General features: G+C 46.5%; 1 protein-coding gene across 2 annotated transcripts in view; it reads left to right on the plus strand.

Annotated features, from left to right (window-relative positions):
• Positions 1–19,427, plus strand: part of Glra1 (glycine receptor alpha 1) — a 95,110-nt gene that overhangs the window by 56,956 nt on the left and 18,727 nt on the right. For both annotated transcript variants that reach the window (XM_052195739.1, XM_052195740.1), the window contains exons 4-6: positions 14,733–14,956; positions 17,248–17,330; positions 19,054–19,191. In XM_052195739.1, coding sequence (XP_052051699.1) covers positions 14,733–14,956; positions 17,248–17,330; positions 19,054–19,191 — 445 coding nt within the window. The remainder of the gene's footprint in view (positions 1–14,732; positions 14,957–17,247; positions 17,331–19,053; positions 19,192–19,427) is intronic.

A 19,427-nucleotide genomic window follows, 5' to 3' on the forward strand; every position in this document is an offset into this window, starting at 1 on the left:
GATCCCAGTTTGGGCCTGTCACTGTCACCTTTCCCTCAGTCTCTTCTCATTTTTGTCTCTGCAGTTCTTTTAGACAGGGACAATTCTGGGTCAGAGTTTTTGATTGTGAGATGGCAACCCCCACATGATGCCCTGTCTTTCTACTGGAGGTGAACTCTACAAGTTCCTTTTCTCCCTAGTTCACTAGGTCCTGAGTGTCTCTTACCTACCAGGTCTCTGATACATTTATTTACTTATTTTGATGCCTATGAGTACTTCATCTGCATGTATAGCTGCATGCCAGAAGAGGGCATCAGATCCTATTGCAGATGGTTGTGAGTCACCATATGGTTCTTGAGAACTGAACTCAAGACCTCTGGAAGAGCAGCCTGGGCTCTTAACCACTGAGCCACTCCCTCCCTGGCTCCCTGGCTCCTTCAGAGACTTTTGAGCTTCATGGATCTAGAAATTCACACCTCTCCCAAGATCTGGTAAACTTCAGCTGCTGTTACACTGAACAGCCTTCCAGTACCTGTCCCTCCTTCCGGGATGCCCAGGATGCAAATTTCTGTTTATCGACTTTGTCTCCCAAATCCTGTCGTTCCTTTGTTTTCTTTTTCTCAGTTCTGTACCGAGTTCTTTCTCCATGGTCACACCTTTCTTTGCTGGATCTTTCACACCATCTCCCAGATACTGAATTATTTTCCTGAGTTGGTCACATGAGCTATGTTCCCTCTTAAGATTCTGTATTTCCCCATGGGTCATTATTTTGAATTCCTTTTCTTTTGTGGTAGTAACTAGAGCTTCATTGTGTTTGTGACACAATGTTTGTGTGTTGAATCACTTTAGAACTGCCCTGTCTCCTTGCTCAGCATGTTCCTTCAGTCTTTGCATGAGTATCTAAGCATCTTGGGGAACAGCCACACCTGCCAGCTCTACAGAGAAGTTTCTGTACAGACTATCATAGGGAAGGAACTGAGGTGATGTTTGGTTAGAATATTCAGGTTTTTTGCTTGTGGGTCACCTTACTAATGGGATTACTTCAAGAGTAACTCAGCTGGAGCTCAGTTGATGAAGTGTCCGAAGCCCTGGCTTCCATCTCCAGCAGCACATAAGCCAGCTATGGTGTACATACCTACAATCCCAGTGCTCAGGGGGGAAGAGGCAGAAAGACAGAAGTCCACAGTTAGCCTCAGCTATATGGTCAGTTAGAGACAAGCCTGAACTACATGATTTTGTCCCACAACAATACTAAGAATAACTGAGATCAGCAAGTTCTACAGTGCCCTGGGCTCCAAGCGATTGGGGCATTGGTTTTGCAGCTCTGCTGGGGATGGGGTTACTAGCTGAGCTGGGCCTCTGAACCTGGATACACATGCTGGCCAGTCCCACAGTCTTGGGCTGCTGTTAGTGCTGGGCTGGACCACCTGTCTGTGGAAACCACAGCACCATGTAGGCTTAGGTTCCGAGGTTACACGTATACTCTTGGGTCTGGCTGGCGTCATCTGTGTGAGCAGGGTGGGATGCTGGTGGTGCCTTGGGAATAGAAAGGTGCTTTTGCAGTAGAGGGCACACACTGAAGAGGTAGCTTCATTTTCAAGGTGATGCTGGAGCATAGTAGCTCAAGGCAAGGGACCGAGACAGACACTGTAGAAGTTCCTCCCCTGAAGCTATGCCGCTATGTGGACACCAGCAGATCCCTAAACCAGCCTCAAAGCAGAAGTCTGTGGGACTCCTCTTTGGCTAGGAACCTCTTCTAGAGCTCCGCTGACCTTTATCCTACACCCTGACCTCCTTCTGGCTCAGAGCTCATCCTGGCTGGGAAGCCAGGGTCACCAATCAACGGGCTTGGTTGCCTCTCCAGACTGTCTGTCATCCTGAGTTTCCATGGCTCTCCCCTGCTAAATTCCAGTGTACCCCCTTACAAAAGCAAATATGTATTTGGTCTTGGTCCTTCTTTGTAGAAGAGAAGGGTACTGGGTACTTCTGCCTTTAGGGAATGGGCAGCATCTACATGGGCACACATGGAGGTGAGCGTGCACACCAGTGTGAGTGCCTGTGAAATCCAGGTGTCAACACCAGGTGTCTTCCTCGACTCCCCCCACTTTTTTTGTTTTGGTTTGGTCTTTGTATTTTGAGACAGGGTCTCTCAGTGATGCTGGGGCTTGCCATTTCAATTAGACTTTCTGGCTGGTGAGTCTCCAGAATCTTTCTGTCTCCACCCCTGCAGTCCTGAGGTTGTAGATGCATACCACAGCACCAGACTTTTATGCGGACACTGGGGATCCAAATTCAAGTCTTCATGCCTGTGAAACAAGTGCCCTGCCTACTGAGCAACCTCTCTGGCTTCCACTCAGCCTTCGTAGTGATTTCCTTTCCAAGGGCATGAGTGGCAAATCATCCCTGTGGGTCACAGACTCTTTTGAGGTTAACACCCTAGCTTCCATCTGCACCCTTCACCTCTTGCAAACCTACCTATATTTTTTTTTGCGTCATTTATCTTTGTTTGTTTGTTTGTTTGTTTGTCTTCTGGTGTTGCTGTTGTTGTTGTTTCCAACGTTTCTCTGAGTAACCCTGGTTGTCCTGGAACTCGCTCTGTAGACTAAGCTGTTCTTGAATTCAGAGACCCGTCTGCCTCTGCCTCCTGAGTGCTGGGATTAAAGGTGTGCACCACTATGTCTGGTACTCTAAGCTTATTTTCAATCTCCCAAACTAGAGTCCTCCTGACCCTGATTGTCAGACACTGTGATACAGCTCAGCAGGGTCCTGATAGATTTTGCATGCTCTAGTCCTTCCTTCATTTCTGACACAGAGGTTTCTTAAAAATAATGTACATTCATTTTGTATTGAGTAACATTTTAAAATATTGAACAGATATTTAATATTTAAATAGCAAATAATTAATTTTGAAACACTTTAAAATGTTTTAATATAATAATCCATATTGAAAGTAGACTTAATATAAAGTTGATGAAACTTGGCTTTAAAAATGTTTTGAATAAATTAAATAAAATCTAAAACACAAAACTCTTTTTTAAAAAAAAGAAGAAAAAAGTGTCGGGAGGAAGGAGCCTGGAGAGATGGTTCAGTGGTTAAGAGCACTGACCACTCTTCCAGGGGTCATGAGATGTCATGAGTTCAATCCCCAGCAACCACATGGTGACTCACAATCATTTGTAATGGGATTTGATGCCCTCTTCTGGTGTGTCTGAAGACAGATACAGTGTATTCATATACATAAAATAAAATCTTATTGTGTAGCCCAAACACATTTAAAAGGATAGCACACCTGTCTTTTTTTTCTCTTATGAAAAAGAAATCAAAGTACATTACACAATTATCAGAATAGTGTGGAACTGAAAACAAAAAGTCTTGGATCTATACACAGCCTGGTGCCTACCAACTGTATGGCTTCAGGTACGAACCTGACCTCAGGATGGTGGGGTGGCTCACTAGGTCAAGGTGCCAGCAGGCATCCACAGGCAAGCCTGATGACCTGAGTTCAGTCTCCTGGACCCACAAGGTGGAAAGAAAGAAATGACTCCCAAGCTGTCCTCTGGTACTCACATGTGTGCCGTGGCACACATATGTTCACACACATGTAGAAACATACACAAAAATAAGTACTTAAAATATAGATAATAATTTGATCTCTGGGGGCTGGAGAGATGGCTCAACAGTTAAGAGCACTGACTATGCCGGGCGGTGGTGATGCACGCCTGTAATCCCAGCACTTGGGAGGCATAGGCAGGCAGATTTCTGAGTTCGAGGCCAGCCTGGTCTACAAAGTGAGTTCCAGGACAGCCAGGGCTACACAGAGAAACCCTGTCTCGGGAAAAAAAAAAAAAAAAAAAGAGCACTGACTGCTCTTCCAGAGGTCCTGAGTTCAATTCCCAGCAACCATATGGTGGCTCACAACCATCTGTAATGGAATCCAATGCCCTCTTCTGGTGTGTCTGAAGATAGGACAGTGTACCCACATACCTGAAATAAGTAAATAGATCTTCAAAAAAAAAAAAAAAGGAATTTGATCTCTGCTTTAAGCCAGTGAATTTGTGTCCTTCCTGTGAAATGGACATCACGGGGCCCCAAATGCTTGAATGATAATTAAAAGGTTTAGAGACTCAATTCATATAAAGTTCTAACAAATATTCAACATCCAATCAAAGCAGGTGCTGTCAGCATTTTTATATGATTGGGATTTCTCAATCCCACAAAGACAAGGAAGGATCCTTAGCTCCATTTATCCAAACCACCCCCTTGGCTCCTGTCTGCAAAGCTAACTCTTAGCAAGCGATATCCAGCTGGGAAATAACCCAGCCATGTGGTGTCCTTGAGGGAGATCAAGTTCAGGTAGGGTCTCTGGACAGGGGACAGCACAGGAACAACAGTGATATATGCCTCTAACACTCTCGACTGGAAACTATCAAGAAGGCTGAGGGGACCCCAAGAAAGAATGGAGTTAACTCCACCAGCTCTGCACAGGATAAAGGCACACAGTAGGCCCTGTTCTTCAGCCAAATCAGAAAGTGGACACTGAGAGAGCTGGGGCAGAAGTTTCCTGTCCTTTGACCTCTGTGACACTTCCATGCTATACCCGATGGCACTGACTACTGGTCAGGAATTCGGAGAGAGCCAGGTTAAATGCTTGGATAGAACTAACTTACTGGGTTCAAATCTCAGCTTTGCCACTCACTGGAACCAAGTTCTCCTGACCGTGAGACAGCTTCTAAAGTTACACAAAGTAGGAAAAGAAGTACGGTGGATGTCAAATGACAATGCATCGAAGTTATTTTCTCATTGCTGTGATAAAATACTCTGACAGAAAGACTTAAAGAAGACAGGGTCTATTCTGGCTCAAAATTCAAAAGTGTAATCTACTACGGCGGGGGGAAAGCAAGGCAATATAAGAGCTTGAAGCAGCTAACACAATATAACCACAGTCAAGAAGCAGAAAGGGGACTGCAGAGATGTGGTTTGGAGAACTTAACTGGTTTTACAGAGGACCCAGGATTGGTCCTCGGCACCCACATGGTAGCTCACAACCTGCTGTGACTCCAGTTCCATGGGATCTGGCACCCTCTCCTGGCCTCCATGGGCACTGCATATGCAAGATATGCATATACAGATACACAGGCACATGCGCAGACCCATAATTAAAAATAAATAATTTTAAGCAGAGAAAGAAGCAGAGAGCAGTGAATGCTGGCTGTGTTCAGCTCCTTTTTTCCACTTATACAGTCCAGGATCTCCTCTACAGAGAATGGTACCACCCATGGTGGACAGTACCAACTCAACACAATTAAGATAATACCCCACATCACATCCAGAGGCCAGTTTCTCAAATGATTCTAGATTCCGTCCAGCTGATGATTAACATTAACATCACATCATGCAAGCCTTGCCTCAGTCATGGAATTGCTTTGCATCCTGGGAAATCTGTTTAGCTTTCCTGGACCATGTGTATGTAATACGTAGTTGAGACTAAAGTCACCACAGTTCTTTCCAGCAGAAATACATGTGTGAAATGATGGCAATGATTTTTATTAATTAATTAACTAACTAACTAACTAATTTACTTATATCCTGATCAAAGTTTCCCCTCCCTCTTCTCTTCCCAGCCCTCCCCTCCCATCTCCCATCTCTCCCCAATCCACTCTTCTGTTGCTCTTCAGAAAAGGGGAGGCCTCCCATGGATATCAAACAGCCTTGGCATGCATATCAAGTTGCAGTAAGACTAGGTACATCCTCTCCTATTAGATGAGGCAGCCCAGTAGGAGGAGAGGGTCCCAAAGGCAGGCAACAGTCAGCAATGGCTCCTGCTCCCTCTGTTGTGAATGATGCCAATGATTTTTAAACATTTATTTATTTTTATTTAGATGAGTACACTGTCACTGTCTTCAGACACACTAGAAGAAGGCATCAGATCCCATTACAGATGGTTGTAAGCCACCGTGTGGTTGCTGGGAATTGAACTCAGGACCTCTGGAAGAACAGTAAGTGCTCTTAACCACTGAGCCATCTCTCCAGGAGCTAGGCATGTTTCTCAGTGGTTCAGAGCACTTCCCAGACTGTGTGTTTCTTTATTCCGTGGACAGTTTCCTTTGCTGCGCCTTTTAATTTAAGTTTGTTAGTTCTTCCTTTTGTTTCCTGTGCTTTTGGAGTTGCCCAGAAAACCACAGCCTGAGCCACCATCTGACCGTACTTCCCCAAGGTTTTCCTCTAGTAGTTTAAAGTCTTAGGGTTTTTATCTATTTTGAGGCAGTTTTCTGAACAGAGTGAAAGATACACAGTAAGATTTCAGTCTTCTCTGGATGTCCAGTTTTCCCCTACACTACTTGTCGATGAAGTTGTCTTTTCTCCAATATCTGGTTTTTGGCATCTTTATATAAAAAACAGTAGGCTGAAGATGCTGGATTTATTTTCCCGTGCTGTGTTTCACCTCATGAATCTCAGCATCCGCTCTTGTCCTGGTGTCCCAGCGTCTTTACCTACTGATCAGCAGGATGTCTTGACACCAGGTTCCGTGACTCCAGTTTTGTCCTTTCCACTCAAGATTGTTTGGGCTTTTGTGCCTCCATGTGAATCTTAAAATTATTTCTTTTCAGTTCTGTGAAGCATGTCTCTGTTGTTCCTGTGACTGTTACAGGGCATCTGTGAATACTTCCAGTGGTGGGAGTCTTTTAACAATGCTTCTTTCCATCTGTGGACATGGGAGCTCCTTCTGCCTTTCAGTATCAAGTCTTCTTTTTAAGTTTTGTCATTTTCATTGAAGAGGCCTTTCACATCCTGAGTTTCACATTCCTAGAACCCGAATTGGGAGGGGGGAGGCAGGAGTTGTATAGGAGACAGAGTCTCATGGAGCCCAGACTGTCCTCGAACTCCATATGTAGCCAAAAATGACCTTGAAATTCTTTGGGGGTTTTTTTAATATAATTTACTTATTTTATGTGTATAAATGTGTCTATGTACAGGTATGTCTAAGTACCACATGCAGTTCCCTACCTGGTAGCCAGTGCTCTGAACTGCCGAGACATCTCTCTAGCCCCAACCTTGAACTTCTGATCCTCCTGCCCCTGTCTCCTTAGTTTTGAAGATACAGGTGTGTCCCACCATACTATGTTTATATGGTGCCAAACATGGAGTCCAGAGCTTAGTGTATGCTAGGCAAGCAATCTGCTGAGCTTCTTCCCTGCTCCTAGGGTTTCAGTTTTTTGGTGTTTTGTTTGTTTGGTTGGTTGGTGGGTTGTTTGTTTGTTTGGTTGGTTGGTTGGTTTTTCCGAGACAGGGTTTCTCTGTATAGCCCTGGTTGTCCTGGAACTCACTTTGTAGACCAACCAGGCTGGCCCCGAACTCAGAAATCCACCTGCCTCTGCCTCCCGTGTGCTGGGATTAAAGGTGTGTACCACCACTGCCTGGAAGGTTTCCTTTTTTGATTCATTGTGTAGCTATTGTGAGCAGAATGCTATGCTGGGTTTGTTGGTTTGTTTGTTTTCTCAGCGAATATCCCTGAGTTCATTTATCACTTTCAATAGCCTTTGTTGGAGTCTTTGGGATTTTCATGTATAGATTCAAATCAACAGCAAACTGAGACAATTGGATTCCTACTTCATATGCCTTAACTTTTTTCTCTTATCTAATAAGAAAGTGAATCATCAGACAAACCAGGTTCAAACTCTAGGCACTTCCACCCCCTCAACCCTTCTTTATCAACCCTCTGATTCGAGCACACTTATCTCCTTAAACCTCCTTTGTTTTTGAAATCATGCTGAGGGCTGAGAAGAGGGTTCAGTCTCAGAGTGCCTGTCTTACAAACACGGACCTGAGTGCAGTACCCAGAACACACATCTTAAAAGCCAGAGACAGGTGAATCCCTAGGTCTCCCTGGTAAGCTAGTCTAGCCTGCTTGCCAAGTTTCAAACCAATGAGAGATCCTGTCTCAAAGAGTAAACAACAGTCAGAGGGACAGAGGGGAGAGAGAAAAACAGAGAGAGAGACAGAGAGAGGGAGTGGGGGAGAGGGAGAAGGAGAGACAGTGGGAGAGAGAGAAGAGAGGGGGAGAGGAAGAAGGAGAGACAGAGAGAGCAAGCAGCAGATAACTGGCTTCCGCACACAGTTGCACTTGCACACACAGCTGCACTTGCACACACAGCTGCACTTGCACACACAGTTGCACTTGCACACACAGCTGCACTTGCACACACAGCTGCACTTGCACACACACACATTGTACTCATCCCTTTTCTGTCACTATGATAAAATAACCTGACAAGAAGCAACTTCAGGGAGAAAACTGTGTCTTGTCTCACAGTTCTAGAGATATGGAGTCCATCACAGTGAGGAAGGCACATTACGTCACACTCAGCAGAGAGAACAGGAAGTGAAGCCAGGCTATAAAGCCTCATAGCCCAGTGACATACTTCCTCCAGCAAAGCCCCACTTTGTGAAGGTTCCATAATCATCCCTGAGAGCATCACCAGATGGAAACCAGGTGTTCAACACTTGAGCCAGTGGGGGACATTTTGTCATTCAAACGACCGCACATGTGCACCCCCAAACACATACACTAATACATACATATACTTTTTTAAAATCAGGTTGAAAAATACTTATGCCACAGGATTATTCTCAGAATCAAAAAAAGAAGTCTTAGACACAATGCCTGGCTCACAATAGGTCCACAATAAGGGAAAGCTGTTGTTATGCTAGGTTGAGTAAACATGAGTGTGCCTGCCTACACAGCTCTGTCTGCGATAGGTTTTTTCAATGTGAGATTCCTTTTACCCCTGCCTTTCCTCATTCTAATCTTAAGCACCCTGAAGCTGTGGTCCCGTCCCTCATGGCTGCTCTAAGGGTTCCCACGTTGCCTCTGTCCTCACACACTGTTGGCTTCTTGCCAGGCTAAGCAGATGCCATAAGCAGTTACTGTCCTTATCTCATCATGAGAGCTGCTCTGAGATGCCAGCTTCAGGAGGAAAGACAAAAGGTCGAAAGTGCCACCTTCTCATCTGTGATTCGAGGTCTGCATCTGATAAGTTTGTTAGCACATCTAAGACCCCTGATACTCTGAGTTTCCAATAGTAGATATTTGTAACCACCATTTGCCTTGTGTGCTGGATAGTCTGAGTTCTCTGAAGGCAGAAACCAAAACCTTCTGCCCTGCTTCTGCTTCTGCTTCTGCCCACTTGCCTGCCTGTATCCAACTCAGCCCAATCAACGTCAAGAGTCAAACTGAATTTAGCAAATTCAAATTGAGAATGAAAGCTAGGACTTCAAAATGTGCACCAGGAGCTTGCAAGATGGCTCTGGTGGTAAAGGCAAATGTCTCAAAGCCTCACACACTGAGTGAGAGCCCCAGAACCTGAACAGAAGGAGAGGACCAACTACTGAAAGTTGTTGTCTAACCTCAATACCCATGCCTTAATGTGTGCACATACATATGAACACATACATAATAAAGTAATAAAGCAATGTTTGCTTTTTAAAAGGTGCATGGCTCCAAGTACAGCATCATACACTTATAATCCAACACTGAAGAGGCTGGGGCAGGAGGATGGAGAGTTTGAGGACAACCTGAGCTACACATAAAAAATTAGAAACCTAAGTTTGCTTCTTCCATCCATTCATTATTCCTATGTCTCTTGCTCCTGACAACAGCAAGCAGGTCTCCTGCCTTCCATATCTCCTTTCCTATAACACAACCTTCACAATCTCTGAGGTCTTTCCTGTTCAAATATTTTGAGCTTCCTATTTCGCCACAATTCTGAATTTAGAGGAGCTTATTAGGAGTTAGAATGTAGACACCATAAGGAAGAAAAGAGAGGGAAATACAACTCTAAGTAGGAAGCCTTCAAATGTGTGGACGGATGGAATGGACAGACAGACAGATAGACAGATGGATGGATGAATGGATAGATGGATTAATGATGGAAGGGTAGATGATGGGTTGATGGATAATGGATGGATGAATGATGAATGGATAGATGGTAGATGGATGGATGATGGATAGATAGATGGATGGGTAGATGGATGGACAGATGGATAATGAATGGATGGATGACAGTTGGATGGATGATAGATAGATGGGTGAGTTAATGTCTTTCCTTGGTCCTATAAACAAAGCAACTGGATGCCTAATTACTGAAAATCATTAGTGTCAGGAAATCTCAAGTCTTGCAAGATGGTTGAGTTGATGCTGAAGATGGTTGGACCACACCTCTGAATAGCCCCCACTTTGGGGATTTGAGCTGCCTTTGAGAATGTAGGACCTTAAGTCTTGGGTTAGAGAATTCCACTGTTGCCTCTGTGACCCCCTGAACTTGCACATGCACTCCACGTGTGTAAGACACCAAGCTAGCAAATTGTAAGACTAAGAAACCAAAGCAGCACTTGGCTTTCAGCCCACTGCACCAGTCATGTTCATGCCTTCTGAGCTGCAGTTCCCACAACTCTTGACCAGCCCCAAGATGGAAAGCACCATGGTGGAACCTGTCTGAGAGGTAGAATCTAGGAGGAGCCAATGGTCATGGGGAGAAGTCAGGAGCCAGAGAAGCTGTCAGGAGCTGGAGGCCGCCAGCCAGAGAAGCTGTCAGGCATCAGGGACCCTACAATATGCTGTCCCAGTCTCTTGCTCTGACTCTCACTGGTCCTTTCATAATGAGATCAGGACATATTTCCTTCTTTCAAACAATGTGCCTTTCTCTTTATTTACATGTATGACTTCTGCAGAAAGAAAATGATAAAACATGAAAGTAGGTGAGGACCTACCATTAGGAGTGGCAGAGATGATGTGGAAAGGCATGAGGCCATCATTCTTCCCAACTGCTGCCAATCATGCTTGGGGGAGGGAGGAGCCACTCTCAAGGAGGAAGCACTCAGACCAGTGTTTCTGAGGATTCCTTCTGGGAGTTCAGCAAGAATCCTAGGGATACCTACTGCATCCAGCTCCCAAAGAGAGCAGGACTTAAGCCGAGCTCACAGATGTTGCCAAGCAACAAGAACAGAGCATCCAAAACAAGAACAGACATCCTCTATCCAAGTCAAGTGTTCTCCAGAGGGTTGGTCAATGCGGTCCCAGCCCCACATTCTCTAACCCAGGAGTCCTGTTTTTGGACATATGCCTTTTCAAGCCTAGTTCTCCCCATTGCTGTGGGAATCTGGGTGTTTGCTTTCAGAGCATTTGTGAGAAGTAAATGTGTGTGACAGTATGGAAAACATTTTAAGAAATGTCACTTCGTTTTCTTCCTCGAAGCTACATGAACATCTTGACATGTCACTAGCAGGAACATCTAAAGTATAGCTGGGATCTGGGGACTGGAAACTTCTTCTGCCCAACCATTCTTAGCCTGGTCACTTCCAGATGACTTTCTCAGACCCCATTCTAACACACACACACTCTGAGTAAGCTCCAAAGGAGAAGGAGAGGAGGAGCCAACTTCAGAGACGCCACCACCAATGCAAGACAAACAAAACCTAACATCCAGGATTGGTGAGACAGCTCTTAAAGACACTTGCCACCAAGCCTGACAACCCAAGTTCAAGTCCAGAGTCCTACATAGTGAAACAAAAGAACTTACCTCTGACCTCCACGTCTTCACTCATATGCTTCACACATACACACACACACACACACACACTCACGGGAGGGGGTAAACAAATTAAACAAATGTTAATTTTAAATTTTTTAATTTTTTATTTGATATGTATGGGTGTTTCACCTCATATATGTCTGTGTGTGTGGGCCTATGGAAGCTATAAGAGAGTGTCAAATTCTCCGGAACTAAAGTCAAAGATGGTTGTGAGCTTCCATGTAAATGCTCAGAATGGAACCGGAGTCCTCCGGAAGAGTAGCCAGTGCTCTGAGCTACTGAACCATTTCTTCAGCTCCACAACTTTAAAAAAAAAAAAAAATTAAACAACAATATCCAGGCCTAGCCTCCATCATGGGACTCATAAGACCTGAGATTATGAGACCAAATGTCACCTTCTATGGGGCTTGAGGAACGGGCTGCAATTAAATTATAGGAAAATCCTATAAAATGCTTTGGAACGTTTTATGATGCTATCGATATTTCCACCAGAATGAAGCTCGCGGGAGGCCGAGGGCAGGGGTGGAGCGGCCGAGCGAGGTCATCTGTTTTCATTCATCCCTGCCAGGGGGGCTGATCAAGACTAACGAGGGCTCGGAAGCCACACCCCAAGAGAACGGACAGGGCACCCTCCTTTTATGGCTCCCTCCGGGAAAGAGTGATCTCTAGAGTGTGTGCAGGGATGTCTGCGGGGAGAGGGGTGCATGTGGAGTGGGTATGTGGGTGTGGGTCTCCGCGCCCTTGTGGACCGATGGCTGATACAATCCACAAGGGTCTATCAGTACATACAGTGAAGGATCACACCGGAACCATTGTCCGTAGGCAGACCAACTTTACTTAGGGTGAATGAAAACTTATAAAAGTTTTGGGGGGGGCTGGAGAGATGGCTCAGCGGGTAAGAGCACGACTGCTCTTCTGAAGGTCATGAGTTGGAATCCCAGCACCCACATGGTGGCTCACAACCATCCATAAAGATATCTGATGCCCTCTTCTGGTGTCTGAAGACAGCTACAGTGTTCTTACATATAATACATAAATTTCAAAAAAAAAAAAAAAAAAAAGTTTTGGGGGACTGAGGATAAGGATATCTAAGATGGGCAAAGGTCATTGGCTGGGGGTTTAGGGTACCCGGAGTACCTCGTTAGCATGGGGAAGCATTTTAGGAATCTCAGGTGCTGGCTGAACAAGTTTAATCAGGAGAAAGGAAATTGATCCTATAAACTAATTGAAGCGGCATAACATTCCTTAGGTGGGGGAGGGGTGCTTAGAATCCCCAGGGCAAGGTCTGCTAACAAGGGAGTCTCCCATTTTTGCACCAGAGGCTATCTATCCATCATGCTGACTTTGATCTTAATTAGCAGAGTTTTCCCACACATAAGTGGGGGTGGGGAGGGTGTATGAGTATGGCTCTGTGTGTGTGTGTGTGTGTGTGTGTGTGTGTGTGTGTGTTTGTGTTACTTCCTAAAGGTTGGCATCAAAAGTCAGATGGGGTCATTAATCTTTGGGACAGTGATGCCCTTTAGAGACCCCAACCCTGATGCTCTGCCCCTTGCCTTGAGACACAGAAATGCACTACAAATTCTGTCTACAGTGCTGCTGCATTCAAGGGCTACAAGTTTATACTACCTCTCCTGCAAATTAAAACACTCCACTTTGTGCGTGTGTGTGTGTGTGTGTGTGTGTGTGTGTGTGTTGGTAGGTGCAACTGGTAGATACCAGAAGAAGATATCAAATTGCCCTGAAGCTGGAGTTACAGGTGGTTGTGAGCTGCCAAGTGGGGACTAGGAATTGAACCTGGGTCCTCTGGAAGGGCCCCGAGTGCTCTTAGCCAGTGTAACTCTCAAGCTCCTAAAAGATTTCCTACTTGAAATATCTTCTTCTTATGGAATCTTCCTTAGCTACATCTGCCCAGTTTCCTGACAGCTTTCCCAGGTGTGAACGGAAAGGAAATGGCCTCTCAGATTCTATGGTCAGCAAAAGCAGTTGAACAAGGTTTCAGCAGGACCTGCCCTGCCTCTGCATGGAGCTGCCTGCATCCCAGCATGGCCCCCAACTATGTAGCTCTACAAGATCTTGAACTTCTCTTTTCGTACCTTTTTATTTACACTGTGGAGGAGTAAACTGATCATCTCAGTACACACCTTTAATTCCAGCACTCAGGAGGCAGAGGCAGGTGGATATCTGTGAGTTCGAGGCCACCCTGGTCTACAGAGTGAGTCTCAGGCCAACCAGGGCTACACAGAGAGGTCCAGTTTCAAAAAAAAAAAAAAAGTGGAAGTTGAGGGGGGTACAACAGTGTGCCTTCTTCTGGCCTCTTCAGATACCAGGCGTACATGTGGTACACATATATGTACGTGTATACACATGTTCAAACAAATAAAATAAAAATCCCCTCACCTAAAAGTAGCAAGTAAATGAAACCAAACAATAACAGGAAGATAAAAACAGCGGACTGGAGAGATGGCTCAGTAGATAGAAATGCTTGTCATCAAGCCTGGGTGACCTGAGCGCAGTCCCCAGGGCCCACGTGGTAAAAGGGAAGCTGAACTCCCACAAGCTGTCCTGTGACCACCACATGTGTGCTAAACATAGAAAGAAAGAAAGAAAGAAAGAAAGAAAGAAAGAAAGAAAGAAAGAAAGAAAGAAAGAAAGAAAGAAAGAAAGAAAGAAAGAAGGAAGGAAGGAAAGAAAGAAGGAAAAAAGGAAGGAAGGAAGGAAGGAAGGAAGAAAGAAAAAGAATTTTTTAATTTTGAATAAAAACAGATCTTTTACATTAATCTTTGAAATTTATTTTTAATTTATTTTTGGTTTGATTTGGTTTGTTTCTTTGTTGTTTTAGGACAGGGTCATGCTCTGAAGTCTGGATCCAGAATTTGCTGTGTAAACCAGACTGGCCTCAAATTCATGGCAGTACTACTGCCTCATCAGGCTAGTGCTGGAATCACAGGCGTGAGCCACCAGCTAAACTCCCTTCAAAAGAAAACATTTCTTCTAAAGTCCAGATTTGCATGTACTTAGCCGAGGATGGTCCCTGGTACCCAGACATGCAGCCACACTCGGTATCTTCCAGGATAGGCTTTAGGGCCCATGAACCGTAAGCAGAGGGTCCTCTGAGAGTTGGCACCTGGAGCCTAACCCCACCCCCACTGCTGTCTTGGGCCACAGGACTACAGGGTCAACATCTTCCTGAGGCAGCAGTGGAACGACCCCCGTCTGGCCTACAACGAATACCCCGACGACTCCCTGGATCTGGACCCGTCCATGTTGGATTCCATCTGGAAGCCTGACCTGTTCTTTGCCAATGAGAAGGGGGCCCACTTCCACGAGATCACCACGGACAACAAACTGCTGAGAATCTCCCGGAACGGCAACGTCCTCTACAGCATCAGGTGAGCTCCGGAGCCAACCACAAGGCCAGGGACCCCAGGAATGGGTTTCATCAAGAACCAAGGAGAGGGGGTGGGAAAGGCTTGTGAGGGAAGGTGGAGTTTAAGTCACACCGTATTACAACCAAAGACAAAACAGACTTCTCAGACACCATCAGCAGCAAGGGTTGAGGAACAAAGTTTGACAAGACATAGCAACTTGGTGGCAAATTTATTTGCCCACCTAGTAAATGGCACAGCCCACAAGGATAAGTCAGGGCTGCTGCCTCCCTGCTTGGAATCCCACTCACCCTGTAGTAAGCCTCGGGGAATCAAGCCCTCCCCCTTCCTGGTTATATCCTGTAGACACTGGTTAATTGCTAAGCTTTCAGAGTGTCCTGTGACTCCCACTCCCTGCCACCCGCACACCTCGTCCCTCATCTCCTTGCCCAGACCTCGGGGACAACGGACAATGGAAGTAGAGACATGAGCTCACTCTCAACTATGGCAGCTTGGAAAACAGATGGCGCAGAAGAACACTTTTCGTGTAGTATACCATTATATAACTCATGAACTAGGTTTGATGATGCCCAGAGTGTAAATCAGAGAAGCGAGGATGTGAAAATGTAGGAAACTTGGCCAATTGCCCACGGTTCCTGTCAGAGTAGGTACTGATGGGGTACTAGTGAAAGTCCCCTGCCCTCTGGAGCACCAGAAGAGCCACAGCTTTCCGGCTGGGCCCCAGGACTTCTGGAGCATCAGAATGGCCACCAGCCACCACTTTCATCTGCACATCAATACATCATAATGAATGTCTGTCCTCAGATTGACAAGAGCTTCCGAGTGCTAAATGGCTATCTCCCCCACCTTCAGTTCCTCAGTGAGGGAGAAGTCTTATCTCCCATTCAGAGAGCCTTAAATACCCAAGATGGGGCAGGGCTTCTAGTAAGAGAGGAGGCTGGGCTGACCCTGACCCTCGGAGACAACTGGACCTAGTCCCCCACAGGCTGTCGGGAAGGGACCTGGAACCCTCACCACTGAGGGGCAGCAGACACTCTGCTGACTGACTCCATCCTACCAGCCACATCTCGATGAAGAAGGACATGAAGTCGGTCACCAAGGTCCTGGTGGGCTGCTAGAGGGAGGGTCACCTCTGCCTGGAATTCACTGCTGCCAGGACAGTTTCATGTCTCCGGAAAAACCAAGTCCCCGTGCAAGCTGACAGAAGGACAGGTCAGCAGAAAGTGATGGTCCCAAGGACATTCAGCATCTGGAAATTAACCCGTCCTGACAGCTGCCCCACTTCAGAGCTTTTATCTTCAGAAATGGGCCAGCTGGTTTTCCCTTCACTCCTCTTCCTCCTCCATCCCTTCTCTTCCCTCCTCCTCCCCATGCCCCTCCTGCTCCTGTCCTGTCCTTAGAGTGGAAAGGGAAGTTCACAAGGGGCCAGGTGTGCAGCTGAGGTGGCAGGAGCTGTGCTCTGTGGAGACATGCCCAACTGAGTACCACAAGGAAGAGGGACAATGGGGACAGACAGCACGCCAGCCAACCGCAGAGCCAATGGGCTCAGTGTGCAAACGCTGGATCCATGTGACTTCAGCGCAGACCCAGCCTATCCTTTCCTACATAGGTGTCCCTAACGTCGGAGAGAGAGCCTGACTGTCTAAGGGCCCTCCACTCCCTCTGCAGCCTGAACAAAGACTCCCAAGGTGGTTATCACAGCCTGGGCTGCCAGTCCGGGATGTCACAGAAGGGCTCCCCCTGGCTCTGGAGCTGCAGCCTTTATAAAATGATAACTGGCCTGCTGCTTTCCCCCTGTCCCTGCCTGAACTCACAGATTCGAGTCAGTTGTGTGGAAATAGCCAGGGATGGGGTGGGGGGACATTTCTGAATTCACTTCTGACAGGCCCAGTGTATGAACGGGAGCAGCCAAGAGCCGTGTGCAGGACTTAAAGCAGAAGCATGGGAGGAAGTACCTGAGGCTGGGGACTCCGTGGAAAACCTGAGGGAGGAGTGTGGGGGCAGCACCTGGCACCCTAGCAACCTGGATGGGTCTATAGCATCCAAGATGACTCAAAAAAAAAAAAAAAAAAGCAGAAGTCCCTCTGACTGGTGACTTTGGGCCACCTCTTTTCCATCGCTAAACCTCCTCTTCCCATGCCAGGTGTTTGGAAATGTACACATGTGTTCTATGAGCACCAGTCCCCTGGTCACTGGTCCCCACCCTAGAACAATGATTTCAACCAGCATAAGTATGGAGGCACAGACACCCTGAATGTAGTCCCAGCATCAACCCCCATCCTTTCTCTTCCCAGAATCACCCTGACGCTGGCCTGCCCCATGGACCTGAAGAATTTCCCAATGGATGTACAGACATGTATCATGCAACTGGAAAGCTGTGAGTCCGGATCAATTTTTTTTGTTTGGTTTTTGGGGTTTCCCCCCCCCCTTTGGTTTTTTTCGAGACAGGGTTTCTCTGTATAGTCCTGGCTGGCCTCAAACTCAGAAATCTGCCTGCCTCTGCCTCCCAAGTGCTGGGATTAAAGGCATGTGACACTACTGCCCAGCTCAGATCAATTTTTTAAGGAGCCAGACTCCTATTTACCCGTTGCCAGGCAGAAATCCCCTAATCGATAGACCACCCGCCCGGAGAATACTTTTATAACTCCGCATGCCAAGTGAGGGGTTTGAGAAAATACATTAGAAACATAACTTCCCCTTCCCCACCTCCCCCATCTTGCTGGGGCCCAGGCTTTGTCACCAGCTGCATCCTCCCGGGAGGAGGCACTGTGCCAAGACCCTTGTAAATGTGCCTGCCTGGATGGAATGAAGGGAGATGGGTGAGGGAAATCTCACTCTGAGGGTGCTCGCTTCCGCAGGGGAGGGGGGCAACTGGCAGCACAGGTCACTCCAGCGAAGGGGAACTAGTGGAGCGTATTGCTGAGACCAGAACACGGAAAAGGCTCTGCCGATAAAATGCCTGCCACACACGCATCAGAAGCTGAGTTTGGATCCCCAACGCCATGTCAAAGACAGGCACAGTTAGGGGTGTAGAGATGAGCGGATCTCCGTAACACGCTCGCCACCCAAGCTAACAGAATCAACAAGTTCCATATTCAGTGAGATACCTTGTCTCAAAAACAAAAGGCGCACACTGGAGAGACGGCTCAGCAGTTAATAGCACTGGCTGCTCTTCCACAGGTCCTGTGTTCCCAGCAACCACATGGCAGCTCAACACCCTCACATAGACATGCATGCAGGCAAAACACCAATGCATATAAAACATGAAAGAAAGAACTCACACTGCTCTTGCAAAGGACCCAAGCTCAGTTCCTAGCACCCATATTGGTCAGCCCACAACCACCTGAAAATCCAGCTCCAGGAAAATCTAACACCTCTGGTTTCTGGCCATCTACATGATTGTGTGTGGCATGCACACACACACACACACACACACACATACACAATATGAAAATACAAAAAAAAATCTTTTCTAAAATAAATGAGGTAGGGAACAATTTCGGAAGACACCCAACATCAGCTCTCAGCTTCTGGCTTACACACACATGTTCACACAACCAAGTGAACACGTATTCACATTATATCACACATACAAGCCAGGAGAGAACTAGGTCGTGTACACCACAAGAGGCTGTGGCAGAAGGGTTGGGGGTTTCAAGAGAGACTGAGCTACATAGTGGAGTTTAAGGCTAGCCTGGGTTACATGAGACCGTGTCCCAAAAAATAAAAGAGTTTGGTGCTAAGGCAAAAATGTCCTGATTGAGCCACCTGCTCTTCTCTTTGAGAGCACATGTGACAGACTTACTCCTCAGAGGTAAACCTGTAGGGAAAAAGAATAAACAGAAAGGAAGCTTTGGGATGCCGTGTGCAAGAAGTGCCAATCATCCTTTGCCATATAGTGAGGGGCGGAACCCCAGGACAAACCTAGGTGGAAGGGCTGGAGAATTAATTTAAACAAGTTTCCCCTCTTACAGAGGTAAAGAAGAAAAGACAATGGGGTCCCCCTAACTTCCACCACGATCTGGGGTTCCGCCCAGCCTCTGATCCAAAGTGTAATGCTGAGTCCATGCTGACTGGCCCCCTCTTCCGGTCTCTTCCAGTTGGATATACCATGAATGACCTCATCTTTGAGTGGCAGGAGCAAGGAGCTGTGCAGGTGGCAGATGGACTGACCCTGCCTCAGTTTATCCTGAAGGAAGAAAAAGACCTGAGATACTGCACCAAGCACTACAACACAGGTAAGTGGCCATAATGTCCCCAGGTCCCCAGGTCAGTTCAGATGTTCATCCAGCCACAGAATGGGTCTGTGTTTAATTCCCATGGTGGTTATGGAACAGGTTTGGAACAACAAGGAAGGTGTGCCACTAAGAAGTTCTTTCTGGGAGTCCTGGGAATGTTAACTTAAGTGTAGACCACACCTAATTACAAGGGAAGCTAGTAAACTGTCCTTACCCTGGGTAAGGGTCCTACTGCT

Source organism: Apodemus sylvaticus, chromosome 10 (assembly GCF_947179515.1).
Source record: "Apodemus sylvaticus chromosome 10, mApoSyl1.1, whole genome shotgun sequence".
NCBI lineage: Eukaryota > Metazoa > Chordata > Mammalia > Rodentia > Muridae > Apodemus > Apodemus sylvaticus.